Source organism: Neodothiora populina (assembly GCF_041146345.1).
Source record: "Neodothiora populina strain CPC 39397 chromosome Unknown canker_contig_11, whole genome shotgun sequence".
Taxonomy (NCBI): domain Eukaryota; kingdom Fungi; phylum Ascomycota; class Dothideomycetes; order Dothideales; family Dothioraceae; genus Neodothiora; species Neodothiora populina.
In genome coordinates, this window is record NW_027191410.1 from 594763 (window position 1) to 609801 (window position 15039).

The 15039-nt window shown below is 51.8% G+C and overlaps 4 protein-coding genes across 4 annotated transcripts; 3 read left to right on the plus strand and 1 right to left on the minus strand.

Moving 5' to 3' along the window:
• Positions 1-11: 11 nt before the first annotated feature.
• AAFC00_000518 (uncharacterized protein) lies at positions 12-1839 on the plus strand (the record flags this gene model as incomplete). The annotated part of the gene is made up of 4 exons (XM_069345005.1): positions 12-293; positions 355-849; positions 915-1569; positions 1658-1839. The coding sequence occupies 4 exons, from the start codon at positions 12-14 to the stop codon at positions 1837-1839; spliced, it is 1614 nt and encodes a 537-aa protein (XP_069200358.1).
• Positions 1840-2999: 1160 nt separating this feature from the next.
• AAFC00_000519 (uncharacterized protein) lies at positions 3000-5270 on the minus strand (the record flags this gene model as incomplete). The annotated part of the gene is made up of 1 exon (XM_069345017.1): positions 3000-5270. The coding sequence occupies one exon, from the start codon at positions 5268-5270 to the stop codon at positions 3000-3002; it is 2271 nt and encodes a 756-aa protein (XP_069200359.1).
• A 1039-nt stretch (positions 5271-6309) lies between these two features.
• On the plus strand, positions 6310-8286 carry AAFC00_000520 (uncharacterized protein; the record flags this gene model as incomplete). Its single annotated transcript, XM_069345030.1, has 1 exon — positions 6310-8286. The coding sequence occupies one exon, from the start codon at positions 6310-6312 to the stop codon at positions 8284-8286; it is 1977 nt and encodes a 658-aa protein (XP_069200360.1).
• Positions 8287-10501: 2215 nt separating this feature from the next.
• On the plus strand, positions 10502-13052 carry AAFC00_000521 (uncharacterized protein; the record flags this gene model as incomplete). Its single annotated transcript, XM_069345041.1, has 5 exons — positions 10502-10621; positions 10700-10802; positions 10869-11108; positions 11183-12308; positions 12365-13052. The coding sequence occupies 5 exons, from the start codon at positions 10502-10504 to the stop codon at positions 13050-13052; spliced, it is 2277 nt and encodes a 758-aa protein (XP_069200361.1).
• Positions 13053-15039: the final 1987 nt, after the last annotated feature.

Genomic DNA, 15039 nt, shown 5'->3' on the forward strand with positions numbered 1-15039 from the left:
AGCGGGACGACATGTCCAACATGGCCGAGAAAGATGGCACCCAGCGTCACGACTTTGTGAGCCAGTCGTCAGATCACGCGAGAGTCGCTGATGACGCTTCCATGTCCAAAGCCGATAGCGAGAAGCTCGATGATGTTGAGCTGGGTCCCAAAGCAACATATATCAACACTGGTGCTGCAGCGGGTCTGCCCCAGGAGCATCGAGACTACCTCCTTGCTCGACATGGTACTCTAGATCTAGATCCGGTCCCCGATATGGGGGATCAAGATCCGTATAACTGGCCGACGTGGAAGGTCCGATTATCTAACAAGACATACTGCGTCTTGAGACCGGTCATGCTGACTTGTAACATAGAAAACTACAAATTTGGTACTTGTTGCCTTGGGTGCAATGGTAGCCACAATGAATGCTGCAGCTATCATTCCGGCATATGAGGATTTGTCAGAGGCACTCGGGGTCAGTCTGCAGCGCACATCCTACCTCACGTCACTGCAGATTGCAATCTTGGGTGGAGGTCCACTGTTCTGGAAACCCATATCCAATCGTTACGGACGCCGCCCTGTTTGGTTCATTTCGTTTCTCTGCGCCTGTCTCTTCAATGTTGGATGTGCACTCAGCACAAGCTACGCTGCCATGGCAACCTGCAGGGCCTTTGTAGCCTTCTTCCAGAGCCCCCCTGGTGCTATCGGAACAGGTGTCGTGACGGAAAGTTTCTTCAAGAAGGAGAGAGGCAAGTATGTTGGTGTATGGGCCATGCTGGTGACCCTGGGTGTACCGGTTGGGCCGTTTCTCTTTGGGTTTGTGACTTACCGTGTCGGATATGTATGGATATACTGGGCCCTTGCTATCGTAAGTTGCTTGCTTGAGAGTTGCCACGTATACCCGACAATGCAAACTAACTAAGACTTCTACAGTGCAGTGGAGTTCAATTCATACTAGCAATATTCTTGATGCCTGAGACACGCTACATCCGTCAAGGAGTTCAGCACTATGGCTCTGCGTTCAAGCAAGAATACATGCAATTCCGATGCATCGACCCGACCCCCTTCTCAGCCTACGAGTTCATCCAGCCGCTGTCACTCTTCAAGTATCCTTCCGTCGCTATCCCGATCGTAGCGTACGCCATGGTATTCCTCTTTGCCAGCGTCATGACCACAGTCGAGATCCCGCAACTCTTCCTTCCCAAATTCGGTCTCAACCCCCAAGAAATCGGTCTGCAATTCCTAGGCATCATCATCGGCACAATTATCGGCGAACAACTCGGCGGCGCCCTGTCAGACTACTGGATGAAGCGCCACGGTCGCCAGATCAATGCCGCCCCCGCACCCGAGTATCGCCTCTGGCTTTCATACGGCGGCTTCGCCCTGACCATCTGCGGTCTCGTCGTGTTCCTGGTCCAGACCGCGCACGCGACCCATGGCCACTGGAACGTGACTCCCATTGTGGGCGTCGGTATCGCTGCGGCAGGCAATCAAATCGTCACTACTGTTCTCGTCACTTATGCCATTGACTCGCACCCGGAGCAGAGCAACAACATCGGCGTATTCGTCAATGTCGTCCGTCAAACCTGTAAGTTGATTTCTCCAAACCCAAACCCCCCTTCTCCCAGCACCCGCCACGAAAGAAAAGGCTCAGAAAAGCTAATACAAAGAAACAGGGGGTTTCCTCGGCCCCTTCTGGCTCCCAGACATGTTCGCGACAGTAGGCACAGCGGGGAGCGCAGGCGTAGTGGTCGCCATGATCATTGGCGTCAGCGTTATCCCAACTATTTATCTACACTGCAGAGGCGAGCGGTGGAGGGATGCGAAGAGGGCGCGTCATGAAGCTAGGGGCCAGTAGTTTGAACATGAATAGTCTCGGTTCGGGTTTGGGGGGACAGGGAGGTTAGTGAGATAGTGAAATTGACGACACGAATTTTGCGCAATGATCCGAGAGCATGTCTGCTGCATCCTGGGAACATAAACCCGAAGCTGGAAGTGAACGTATATCCCGCATATCATATCCCGCATAAAATATCGAGATATTGTTATTCCAGAGCATCAGGACCATTATCATCTATATGTACATCTGGCATGCCTGCGTGAGGTCCTCGATCAACAGGGTCGCCCCCAGCTTGTTTCCTGCCTTTGACTTGCCTACCTTGTCGAAAGATACAAGAAGGGCCTAGCCTCGAAAGGACAAGCCGCAGCAAATAAAAAGAAGCCACACGAGAGTCATCAGGCCAGAAAAGTGAGACACATACCGTACATGCACATGAATTCCCAGACAGGAATGCATAGAGCTACCAGCGGGATCAGGCGGTCGCGTAAGACCATTCGGCAGCCCCGACCAGCTTTCACCAGCGCAGTAGCTGTTTCAATGAACCAAGTACGACTGAGGCAAGAATGCTGGAACCAATACACCCGCCAACATGTACACTATAGAAACGACGAAACTCGAGCTCGAGAAGGTTCGGATGAAAAAAAAGAGTAAGAAGAGTAAGAAGGATTTGTTCTTCTTGCTATATACATATACATTCACCAGGTGGGGGGCGCGGGAGGGGTATCTTGTTCTGGAAACGAGGAAATGAAGTAGTAAGAATGGGAAGGAAGAGAGACGAACGCGCGCGCGACGGAGAGGGAGGGGCGGTAGGGAAAGGAAGAAGCAGACCAATCGCTGGCAACAAGAGACAGACGCACGTTGGTGGTGAGTCTCTTTTCTTTTCTTTCCTTCCCTTCCGCGACACTCGGTAGCGTTCGAGAACAAGCAACAAGTGACAAAAACAGATCAAAAGCCGAAAAAGAGGGAAGAAATCAAGATCCGCTCCTCGCTGTGTATTTCGCCATCACCACCCGTCATATACAATACTGCGCCGGTTTGCCATGCATTAAGTTTATGCGATATCGAGAAGCCGAGAAACCGCAGCTATTGCCCGTGCCAGGAAGTGGTTTGTATGAAGGACCACTAGAGCTCTCATCTCATCTCTCTAGGATATATTGCTGTTGTGAGATCCTGTCTCCTCAGCTATATCCTGAGCCCCATCCTTTCTGATGAGCAGGATGGTCTCGGCTCAGTACAAGTGGATTTCGTAATGGCGTAGGCTTCCCGAACTCGACTGCATGACCATTCCTCACAGGAGTTTGTTGCAAATTGCTGATCTCAATGCCGCTATCCTTCTCACTTCCGCATTCAACGAAACTCCCACTCTGTCGCGAAGAAGTATAGCTGTCGCCTGGTCGGAGAGCGAAATATCCACCCATGGCTTCGGCAACAAGATTGTCGACATTCAATATATCATCGTCTGCCTCGTACTCATCTTGAACGGAAGCCTCTTCCTCATCTGATTCCTCGTCGATTTCCGCATCAATCTCCTCATCGTCATCGTCCGTCAGTATCCGACCTCCGAGCGGCACATCTGATGGCACCTGATATTCCAGCGCTTTCTGACCGGACTTGATAAGATCCTCGGTAAAGGCCAAGCAGCGTTGGAGACTACTGTTCATTCTCTGCGTGTCGAGAAGCAGTTCTCGATGCCTGTCCAGGTCCAAGCGTAGGCGCTCCTCGTCAATGGCCCTTTGTTTAGCATTCTTGTCGGCTTCAGCCTTGGGAGAGAGCGGCGGGGCGGAAGAGTTGATCGAGTCGTCGTCTTCGCTCGAATGGTCCTCGGCAAGTTCCGACATGAACGGACTCGATGATCTTCCTATTGAGTCCCTAAAGTCGGGCAATCGATCGTCGCCTTCTTCGTCGAGAGTTGACATGCGATCAGCAGCCAGGCTATCTCTAGCAGGGACATTGAACTGACCGGCGCGACTCAGGCGACGATATCGTTTTAATTCGGTCTTCTGCTTTCGAATCTCACGCTCTAGCGACTTGTTGATCGCCAAAAGAGAAGAATTCGAAATTTCCAGATCCAGAACTTTCCTCTCTCGCCGAGCTTCGGCTGCGAGATCGGGTATAGATTTTGTGGGGCCATGCGTATTCTCGTCCGTCGGGGATCTTACCTGGGAACCAGCCCCTTGGTCAGTCGTGCCCGTAGTACTAGAATTCGAAGGGACGCCATAGGCGTCATGGTAAGCGGGTGCGGTAGGAGGGCGTCCGCTGGTTGCAACATTCACATCTGAAGCGGGCCCGCGTGCCTGAGCCGGGCTTCCTGTGTCGATAGATGACAGGCTCTGGGATTTGGAATGCACACTCCTTGCAGGTCGATAGGCGGGGTTGCTCGGTTGCAATTGTGAGCCTTGCACTGAGATGGGATTTCTTCCCGATATCGAAGATGCTGGAGATCTAGTTGTGCCTGAACCAACAAGGTGTGAAGCAGACAATCCTTGCCGTTGTGGTAGATGTGCGGTGTCTCTTGAGGGAGATCGCGGGCGGTACGACGGTGAATTCACGGCGGAGCTCACCGCATTGAAGGACTTGGACGACACGGCACTTAAAGGTGGAGATGCCGGGGATGCTTGCCGGGCGTCATATGGAGAGGGCGGTATAGTGATGTGCGGCGACCGCCTGTCCGGGGTGACATAGAGATCCGGAGAGAGGGTACGACCAATTGGTCTTCTGACCCTGTTTGTTTCATCGTTGGCGTGCAGGAAAGGCGCGGCTTTGCGCGGAGCGAGTCTGTCTGGCCGCTTCTGTTGAGTGGTGGCAGTGGGTTGAGGTTTGACCTGATCCGCGTGGAAGAACATGGGACCAGTGGCATCCTTGCTGGGCTTCTGCGCTGCATGGAGCTGCCCCAGCCCTTGTGCCAAAGTGGATGCCTGACTTCTCACCGTCGGTTGGCTTCGCGAGGCATCTCTGCCGTTCACCAGACTCTTAGGCCGTGATAAATTTAGTGTAGGCCGGGCATCTTCGACAGAGCGACGCTGCACCACGGGCTCGCTGACACCGGGGCTTAGTAATTTTGGCCTGATATAACTTGGTGTATCATCGCCAGCGACCGGGGTATTGTCCGTACTGTCGACTCTTGACTTTCGAGTAGATGAACGTGGCGTAACGTTGTCCGCAAGCAACGATTTGGCAGGAGTCGATGCATCTTCGAGCAGTGACGGTTGGAGGGAAGGAGCGTGACTTCCGCTTTTGTGCGTCGAACTTCCAGATATTATACTACTACCACCTACCGCTACTCTTGGCGCGGCGACCCTGGGGAAGGTGTTACTGCTCGAGACCGAAGTACAGCTGGCATTTGTGGCAAGTCTAGGGGCCACTGGTGTTCTGGCGGTGCGGTGCGAAGCAAGAGCGGGTTTCAAGGGCCGGCCTTGATGCGTTGCGTTTGTTTGTCTGTTTGATGCCATTTACGGCGACCAGCACCCCGGTGTCAATGGCGAAGGCGGACGACTAATGGTATTTGGCACGGTGACTACTACGACTGCCGGCAGGAGGCAGGACTGGGAATGGGACTGCAGAACTGTTGCTCGACTTGCACTTGCACAGACGGCCCTTTGGTCGGAATCATTTCGCATCTGCTTTCTGCAATGCTGGGAGTGTGGCTGGGGGGCAGGTTATCCTTTGCTATGCTGTTGTGGTGGTGGTTGACATGTGAATAGAATATACTTGGAGGGTCTATCTGACTTGTCGTCGTGAGTGGTTTAACCCTATTGCCCCTCGAGGACTTGGTCGGTGTGTCTATGTGTCTCAGAAACCCGTCCTCTCTCACAAAGGGCCAATGTTCTGCAAGAACAAGAGCCATGTTTGGGTTATGCGACGTTCACAGCCACTAAACTCCACGCCGCCACCGGCCCGCCCAGTGGAAAGGGTGCTTCAGGTGCCCTGAGGCAGTGAAAAGAACGTCCAGTAGAGGACCCGGCACTGCCCTAAAGGGTACGATGTTGATTAATCGTTTTCACCGTGTTACTGTGCACTGACAAAACGATGTTTAGTCCTTGATCCCAAGCCTTCTATCGATAAGCTATTCTTTATTGCAGTACCGCTGCAGTGCTGCACGGTGCTGTGTGCTCGTTACAAGCAAGTCCATGTTTGAGATTTTTCCCACCGCCAGACTTTTACTCTCAGTGCTACAGCATGCCTCTTCTGTTACGAAGCACTTGTGCGTGTGTTCACCCCCGTCACCGCCTTTCGGGCTTGTCAGAGCAACACACTGCACAATGACGCGCTAGAGCGGAACCGCCAACAATTAGCCTCTCGCGTGGCGAACACTTTTGTCGCGTCTGCCTGTCACAGGACTGTGATTCCCCAGATCGCTCTCCACAGTCCAGCGTCGACTCGCATAGGCTAAATTATTACGTCTTGACTTCTAGAAGACTCAAACATCTGGATCTGTTTCCTCTACTGCATGTATCACCTGTCATACACGGCCGACTCCGATGGACAGGCATGAACGCTCCAGACAAAGGCTCCGTCACTGCCTACGTCGATGATCAAGGCGGCGCTGCGCCAGACTCGAGCCACTCGACTCTCAAATACCACTTGCTTGGGCCATCACTCACCAAGTCAGGTCAAGATAATGTCGATCAACAGAAAGTCTCCGAGATCATTTACAATGCGTCCAAGGGCAGCAAGTTCTTCAACAACGAAGAGAACCGCGACAAAAACCTTACTGTCAAAATCAATCACATCCTCGCCAAAAAGCGACAATTAGAGAACCTTGATCTCAAGTCTGACCTGCGCAAGGCCGATGACTACATTGCCGAACTTGAGCTCACGCGAGATCTTACCCAGCATATCGTGCACATCGATTGCGACGCCTTTTATGCCGCCGTGGAAGAGCTAGATCACCCCGAACTGAAAGACGTTCCCTTCGCCGTGGGAAAGGGCGTTCTAACAACATGCAATTATCATGCCCGCAAGTTTGGCTGTAGAAGTGGCATGGCCGGCTTCGTAGCCGACAAGCTATGTCCGGGCCTGGTCCATCTGCCTCTGAACTTCGAAAAGTACACAGCCAAGGCGAAGGAAGTGCGCGCCGTGCTGGAGCAATACGACCCTCGTTTTGAGAGTGCAAGTATCGACGAAGCATACCTGAACATCACCAACTATTGCGAAGAGCGATCCATGACGCCAGAGGATGTGGTCAGCCAGGTGAGAGCCGAGGTGTTTGAGAAATGTAGCATCACTATAAGTGCTGGCATCGCAGCTAATGCGCGGCTGGCGAAGATCTGCTCAGACAAAAACAAACCCAATGGCCAGTTCAAGCTCGCTTCTGACCGTGTTACGATCATGGCGTTCATGCGCGCACTGCCCACGCGGAAAGTCAATGGAATCGGAAGAGTTTTCGAAAGAGAACTCGATGCCATTGGTGTGAAAACGTGCGGTGACATCTTCTCGCAGCGCGCTTATCTGTCGAAGCTCTTTGGTGAAAAGGCCTCTCATTTCCTCATGGGTGTGCATCTTGGGCTTGGAAGGACTTCTGTTCAACCGGCAGAGGAGCATGAACGCAAGAGTGTGGGGACTGAGAGCACCTTCAAGGATATGTCGGATCCCCAAGAGCTTCGTGAAAAGCTTCGCTGGATCGCTGAGGAACTCGAAAAAGATTGCGGCAGAACGCAATTCAAAGGCAGAACGCTCGTCCTCAAAATCAAATTGCATACCTACGAGGTCTTGACGAGGCAGGTCGCACCTCATAAGGCTGTTCACAAAGCCGACGACCTGTACAAATTCTCCTTGCCGATGCTTTCCAAGCTGGAAAAGGAGTTTCCCAACATGACTTTACGACTTATGGGCTTACGCATCACGCATCTTGTCAGTATGAAGAAACCAAATCTGGACTTCTTTGGCCGGCAACAGTCATCGGGAGGAGGTTCTAGACCACAATCTGCTCACCTGGATGAAGATGGATGGGAAAGGTGGCCGGATGTCGAATTTGAGGAAGCTGCACGTCAGGAGCAGCAAGAGGAATTGGAGGAGCTGGAGCGTCTCAGTCAGGAACACGATGTGCAGAGAGACGACACTGCAGGACAGAACCTTGGGGCAGATAAAGACAAGGAGCGACAAGCATTTGAGACTCGAAAACACGACAACGGGTTCGCATGGCGGCTTCTGCTCGAGGAGGAACGAGCGAAAGAGCAAGCTGAGGCGGCGCAGCACCAACAACAGGAAGAGAAGTGGGACTGCCCCATCTGTGGACTTCCACAAGTGGCCGAGGACAGGAGCTTCAATGTTCACATTGATGCTTGTCTCAGTAAGCAGACCATCAAAGAGATTGTGAAGACGTCGTCCCGATCGGCATCTCCTGATCTACGGCCAAGAGATCCAAGCCATGTTGCTAAGAAGCGAGGACGTGGACCAGGCGGTCCGGAAGAATACGTCCAGCAGGAGAACAAGAAGCCCAAGAAAGCCTTCTTTACGCGAAATTGAGATGGGAGTCGACTTCATCACGAAAAGCAGATCCAAAATTTAGGATATCGAAGCATGTCATGTCTTCACAATTGTAGAACTCACGAAAGTCTGACAATAGTGCATGTGTGATTCGAAAGTTCATGGGTCAACTTCCCCCCCGGCGCATTCAGCAATACGTCTTTGTTGGTCTAGTGGTCATGATTTCCGCTTGTCATTTCGGAACTCTTCGATTTACAAGCGCGGGAGACCGGGGTTGGATTCCCCGACAGAGAGTTGCGTGCAGTGCCTACATCATGTCAGACATCTACATTTTTTTTTCATGTACACTCCATTTTTGGCGTTCTTTCTCACTGAAGGCGCTTACTTGTGATATTCTAGTCAATGCTCGGACTAGAAGAGTTGCTTGGGTGCTGCGGTATGCAATTGGCTGGCACCATATATCATACCTTGCATTATACCCTACTGTTAATGATGTTACGCTCAGGCAGCCTTCGGATACGAACGGCAGGAGTGCTAGCACAGTACAGGTAGTAATCGCTTAACCGTTGCATTGCGCGCGCAGGCATGTAAGGTACCTACAGTAAGGTATGCATGAATCGTATCGGGGCGCGCCATGCCTCGCCAATTTCAAATAGCTCGATATAGTGACGTGGGTACAACTGCAACACAATACTTCTCTGCTCCGCTTGTCAATCGTTCAAACGGTTTACGTTTTCGTCCATGGAACAATAAAAACCCGGGCTGGGTCGTTTTTTGTACAAGATGAGCTGACACCGCCTGCTGCAAGACTGCCGGGTGGGTATCGATAGTCGTACTAAGAAGCAACGATCCCCCAGTTGATAATTGAGCAACAAGACGACGTGGTTGGCTGAACGGCTTCGACCCGTCCACTCTTTTGTCTACCTTTGGTCACAGTGTCGTCAAGGGAAGAGGCACAAGTCACTGATCCGGTCTTCCTTCCAGAGCAGTGGTCGCGCGGGTGGGATTCTACGTATTCGTTCTTACGTGATGGGAACACTCTGATGCATGGATTGAGTATGCACGGCGGTGACACTTTTTACTTTCAAAGTTCGGTACCATGGCTTCAGGAACATCAACCCAGTCGACCGTGCATGGGCAAGCGAAAAGGCCCCATTCGCTCCGCGTGCATCAGCGATTGGCTGGCTGGCTGGCTCAGGGTATGGAGTTGTACTGTGCATCTCGTGATTCGCCCTGCAAACAGGGTCATGAGGGGCAAGCGAGAATGGCATTCCAAGTACAAGCCTCAGACACAGAAACTTCGCGCCCGTAATCTTGAGTGAGGAAAGTATAAGTATACAATACCTGCTTTGAGCACAAAGTCACGGTCAACAATGAACCATGTTTCGCGAGCATGAGGAGCTGAGGCACAACTTCGACCGTTTTAGGATTGGCGTGTCGAGTCCCCGCGCGACAACCCTGGTGACTTTGGCGACCAGCTGCTGCTGCTTGCTTTGGCTGGTACAGTACCTTACGAAATCATACAAGCATTGGACTAGGTAGTGGAGAGAGGTACGGTAGGGTATACTCGTGGTGACAGTGACCAGGTTTCCCAATACCTCATGATACTTGTCAAGCAAGATACGGGCATTGTTGTCTCTCGGTTGATCATGGGTGGCACACGAGAAATGGAAATGCATCAGCCATCGGGCAGGTCGGTGGAGCCAGCGTGTAGCATGCAGGAGACGGTTGGCTGTACTGGGCTGTAGTGAAACCGGGAGTCAGTAGTTGCTCTTCTGAAGGATCTGTGACCTGGTGCTCTGACGCACAGTAGTAGATAAGATAGCAACTAGCACGGTAGTACTCGTACAGCACCGTACAGTAGTAGCAGGTGTAGTCAGTGGTTCTCTCTCGAGCAGATATTCAACACAAATTTAGGCGGAGATTCGGCAGAGCTTCTTCCCATGTAACCACGCGTGATCGATTGTCGTCTGGGCGCACCGTAACTCACTGAACTTTACTGTAGCAGTCTGCTTATGCTGCTTTTGTAACCTCTGCCTTTTGCTCTGGAGTCACTACCCTGCCTGACTGAAGCTGTTGCTTGCTCAAGCTCGATCGACTTCTGCAATCAATTTCCGCCATTTGGAATCTCTGTCAAACCCCCATCTCCCAGGCCTTTGAATTGCAAAAAAGATACACTTCCCCCACGAATTGCTGCTGCCGATAACTATTCCGTATATCTTCCTGGCTCGGAGCCAGCTGCTGCTTCGCCGAGATGAAAGCAGCCCCTCTTCTCGTGGCGTGGCACAACGACAACACACCCATATACTCTGCGGATTTTGAGAATCATGGAAAGGGACGTCTTGCCACTGCAGGTGGTGACAACAATGTCCGAGTATGTGCTTGTCACTTGTCACTATGCTTCTGGTGGACTTTTTAATCGGATTCGGCTAACACTTTACCAAAATCATAGTTATGGAAGATAGAAGGCACGGGGGAGGACAGGAGCGTCAGCTACCTCTCAACTCTTGTCAAACACACCCAAGCCGTCAACGTTGTCCGATGGTGTCCTCGAGGTACTTGATACTGCTGCTCTTGCTTTTGCTGTTTCGCGAGATCATCATGCTTACACACTTCTCCAGGGGAACTACTCGCCTCTGCTGGAGACGATGGAACGATAATCCTCTGGGTGCCCTCAGACAACCCCAGCTTACATGCCAACTTTGGCGAGGAAGGACTGGAGGACAAGGAGACATGGAGAAGCAAGACAATGTGTCGCTCGTCTGGTTCGGAGATTTATGATCTGGCATGGTCGCCGGATGGCATGTTCTTCATCACCGGCAGCATGGATAACATCACACGGATATACAATGCACATACAGGTATGATTGGAGAAGTGTACAGCCATGTGAAAGTCCAGGACCTGGAGAGCTTACATTTCATCTTGTTTCTGCAGGAGCACTCGCAAGACAAGTGGCAGACCACAACCACTATGTGCAAGGAGTCGCATGGGATCCGCTGAACGAATACATCGCCACGCAATCCTCGGATCGTTCTGTACACGTCTACACACTGAAGACCAAGGACGGCACTCCACTGCTCACAAAACACAACAGCGTCTCCAAGATGGAAATGCCCGTCCGTCGAGTCTCCCACAACAGTCCTGCTCCGCCTGACTTCCGCGGTCGAGCATCCTTCGTCGGTGATGTGCCTGCCCACGCTCACGCCATCGGCTCTCCTGCTACTTCTGCTCCAGGCACACCGCAATCCCTGGCTCTTCCCATGAATCCGCCAGCGACCACACACAGCCGACGATCTTCCTTTGGCTCTGTCTCGGCACAGTCTATGCGCCGATCGGTGTCGCCGAGTCCGTCGATGCCCTTACCCGCCGTCATGCCGGCTGCTTCGCCCAGTGTCGGTACAGGAGGTGGCATACACAATGGAACCAAGACCACCGCTTTATACGCAAATGAGACATTCACTTCGTTCTTCCGCCGTCTGACCTTTTCTCCGGACGGCAGCCTGCTTTTCACACCTGCCGGCCAGCACAAAGAGCAACACCACCCTACAACTGAGCCCTCGCGCACCGATGACACAGCGAACATGACATACATATATACCCGAGCTGGTCTCAACAAGCCTCCAGTTGCCAAGTTGCCCGGACACAAGAAGCCATCGCTGGCAATCAAGTGCTCACCCGTTTACTACACTCTTCGCAATTATGCTGCCCCGACCAAGGAGATCACCATTGACACTCATAACGAAGATGACATTCCGGCCCTGCCCGAACCAGCCATGGCAGCCAAGCCCACACCTTCTCACTCATCCATGGATCCTCCGCCAATTGCTCCCTCACCGGCTGCCAGTGGTGCTGCTGCCCCGTCGCCACGATCTGCAGCGGACGCAGACGGATCTGGAACACCCGGTCCATCCACAGGCCCGCTCCCCGTTTTCGATCTCCCGTATCGACTGGTTTATGCTGTTGCAACTCAGGACGCTATCCATGTCTATGACACTCAACAAGCCAAGCCCCTCTGTGTCGTCAGTAATCTACACTATGCTACTTTTACTGACTTGACATGGTGAGTTCTTCCACTTTTCCCCACATCATAAGATAAGAAACGCTGATTCCATTCAGGTCCAACGACGGACTGACATTGCTCATCACGTCCTCCGACGGCTTCTGCTCGTGCTTGACCTTTGTGCCTGGCGAGTTGGGTGCAGTGTATCATCACCCCCCTCAGCCCAAGAACCTATCGAGTGTCACAAATATAGCCGGGTCGCCAGTGGCATCGACCCCTGCTCAGACGCCGAACTACAGTGCTCTTCCTCCGTTAGCTCGGCAACCCTCATCGCAAGGCGCAAACCCTTCGCCCTCGCCTTTCACTATGGCACAGCCCGCAAGTCCTGCTCGCTCAATGTCAAATGCATCCCTCTTCACACAGAATTCAGGCGCTCCGGCTTTTGGAGACTGTGATGTATCCCAAAATGATACCCCTCACATGAGCGCTATGCCCGGTCTCACAGCAACCAATTCCGGCACACCAACTGTTGGAGGTGTGCCTCTATACACTCCACCGCAAACCCCAGGCTATACTGCAGCTATTCCCGTAGCGACCAACACTCAGACAGTCTTGCCGCCACCTGTTTCCTCTACCATTGAGAAGCGAGAGGGCGATGCAGCGGAGTCCAATGGACGGGAAAAGAGGCGAAGAATAGCGCCGACCCTCGTAAGTGATGCGAATGGCGCAGTTCCAGCGGCCCCGGCAGCAGCACCTCAACCACCGACCAGCCAGGTGGAGGAGGGACCCAAAGAGACGAAATGACAAGGCGTGGAGGTGCATCTGCGAAGCTGACAATTGGTCCAACTTTTTCTCTTCGACTAACGTATTCGGCATGACGGTTCATGATTTTATTGAATTCTATCTAAAAATGGCGTTATCATAGTGGGCATCACATGGACTGACCTCGCTGTCTCTTCACGAGCCAGACCGGATGAAGTATGACGGTTCTGAGAGCGAGCGAGAAGAGAAGAGGCTTTGGTCATGTGAAGCTGGAGGTCATATTCCCATTTTTTTCTGGTTTCGTTCAGATTCCTTTTCATGCGATGGCGTTCTGGTCAACGTCTGTCGCGTGTATTCTAGTAGCATGTGTAGCAATATTCACCCAAGTCTTAATAGCGAATCAATAGTATTTTCCATCACCATCTTCATCTTCGTAAGGTCCTTGTTACGAAGCTATTAAGCAGATTGACCCACTATGTATATAGTACACTCGTATTACTTGTTACTCATTACTGCGGAACAAGCACGTTGCAACTCCATATAAGAATTTCGACTTGATTGATATTATTACTCCGGTTTCCGAATAGGAAGGAAGGCTCACCTCGACTCCGGTCTGTCGGGCCGCGTGATAATACTTGTACATCTACCACTGCATTTAATTTATAAGTACTCACAGTACCGGGAATCACTCTACCTAATCCTCAGCGTTCGCTGGGACCGAGTAAATTTGTTGCGAATTCCCCTTTGTTTCCTTTGTCATCCGAAGGAGGAGTCTATGTGAAGCAGATATGATGACCGAGTATCTATCAAGACCATGAGATCTGCCGCTCGTAAGTCCCGGGGTTAGGTATGCTTTATACTGAGAATACTGGACGAGGGTTGAAATATAAGTATGTCATCGACAACGCGGGCAGCTCTTAGCATCCAGACTAGGACACCCAGAAAGCTTGAGTAATTACTGACAATGATGATGACGATATGGTTCCAACCCGAGATCTACGCGTTCTTAAGATCGTCTAAACTACTACAGGCAGGAGGAAAGTCAACAGACACTGACCCGACGGCGGCATCTGCTGGCCGCAGGAGCGCAGGCGAGATATCTACAGCTTATGAGAATGCATCTCCGGACGCTGCATAGAGCATCTCGCGGCTCTCTGGGCAGGCACGTCACGGCTATGCGGCGTCTACCTTACTCACCACCAATATCCGCGTACATTGATATCGACGTAGCGAAAAGCTGGTTCTCTTTGGGTTTCATGTCGTCTGTTCAGAGAAGGTGAGTAAGATATCATGCGGCTTAGAGCCAGCCAGCAGATTGATCGGATGCGGGGATGATGATATGATATGATATGATATGATATGCGGGCAGGCATTATTCGTGCCTTATCAGACCACCACTCTCCCTCTCTGCTTTACCTTTCGTTGTGTCTTTAGGTAAGATATCTCTGCGATGCGACTCGCCTTGGGATCTCTCTGGTCGACCTTTACTTCTTTCTGTGCTGTTGTATCGATCGCCGCCCCGTCGAGATTGATAGGCTTCCCGTCCGATCGCTTGGGATTGTAGATGCATACTGTACATGGTTTGTGGACCGGGGGGAAAGTAGCTTGATCATCGTCTCTTGCCTGTCTGGGTGGTCTTGGATGTAGGTTTATATAAGGTAGGTTGGTCTGTCTCGCGCTCCTGTGTAGTCTTTATTTTACACCAAGTTGACTTTACTTGACTTGACCTTTCGAAGACTACGCACAAGGAGGGTCTGCTTTGCTGTGAAGGTTGTCTATTCAGTCGTTGTCTCGAGTGTTTTATGCTTCACTCGACTTTCTCTGTTGTTCCGTTGTCGAACCCATCTATCATCATTGATCGATACCTCTTCTCTTTGACATACAACATCTGATCTACATTTGCACCCATCAATTGTCCTGGGTTTGCGGAACCATGCATATCTATAGGTTGGTCACCAATGCCTGTGCCCTTGTGGGTGCAGCTATCGCCGTGACTGCTTCATCGTGTACCGACACTTCCAGTAAGCCT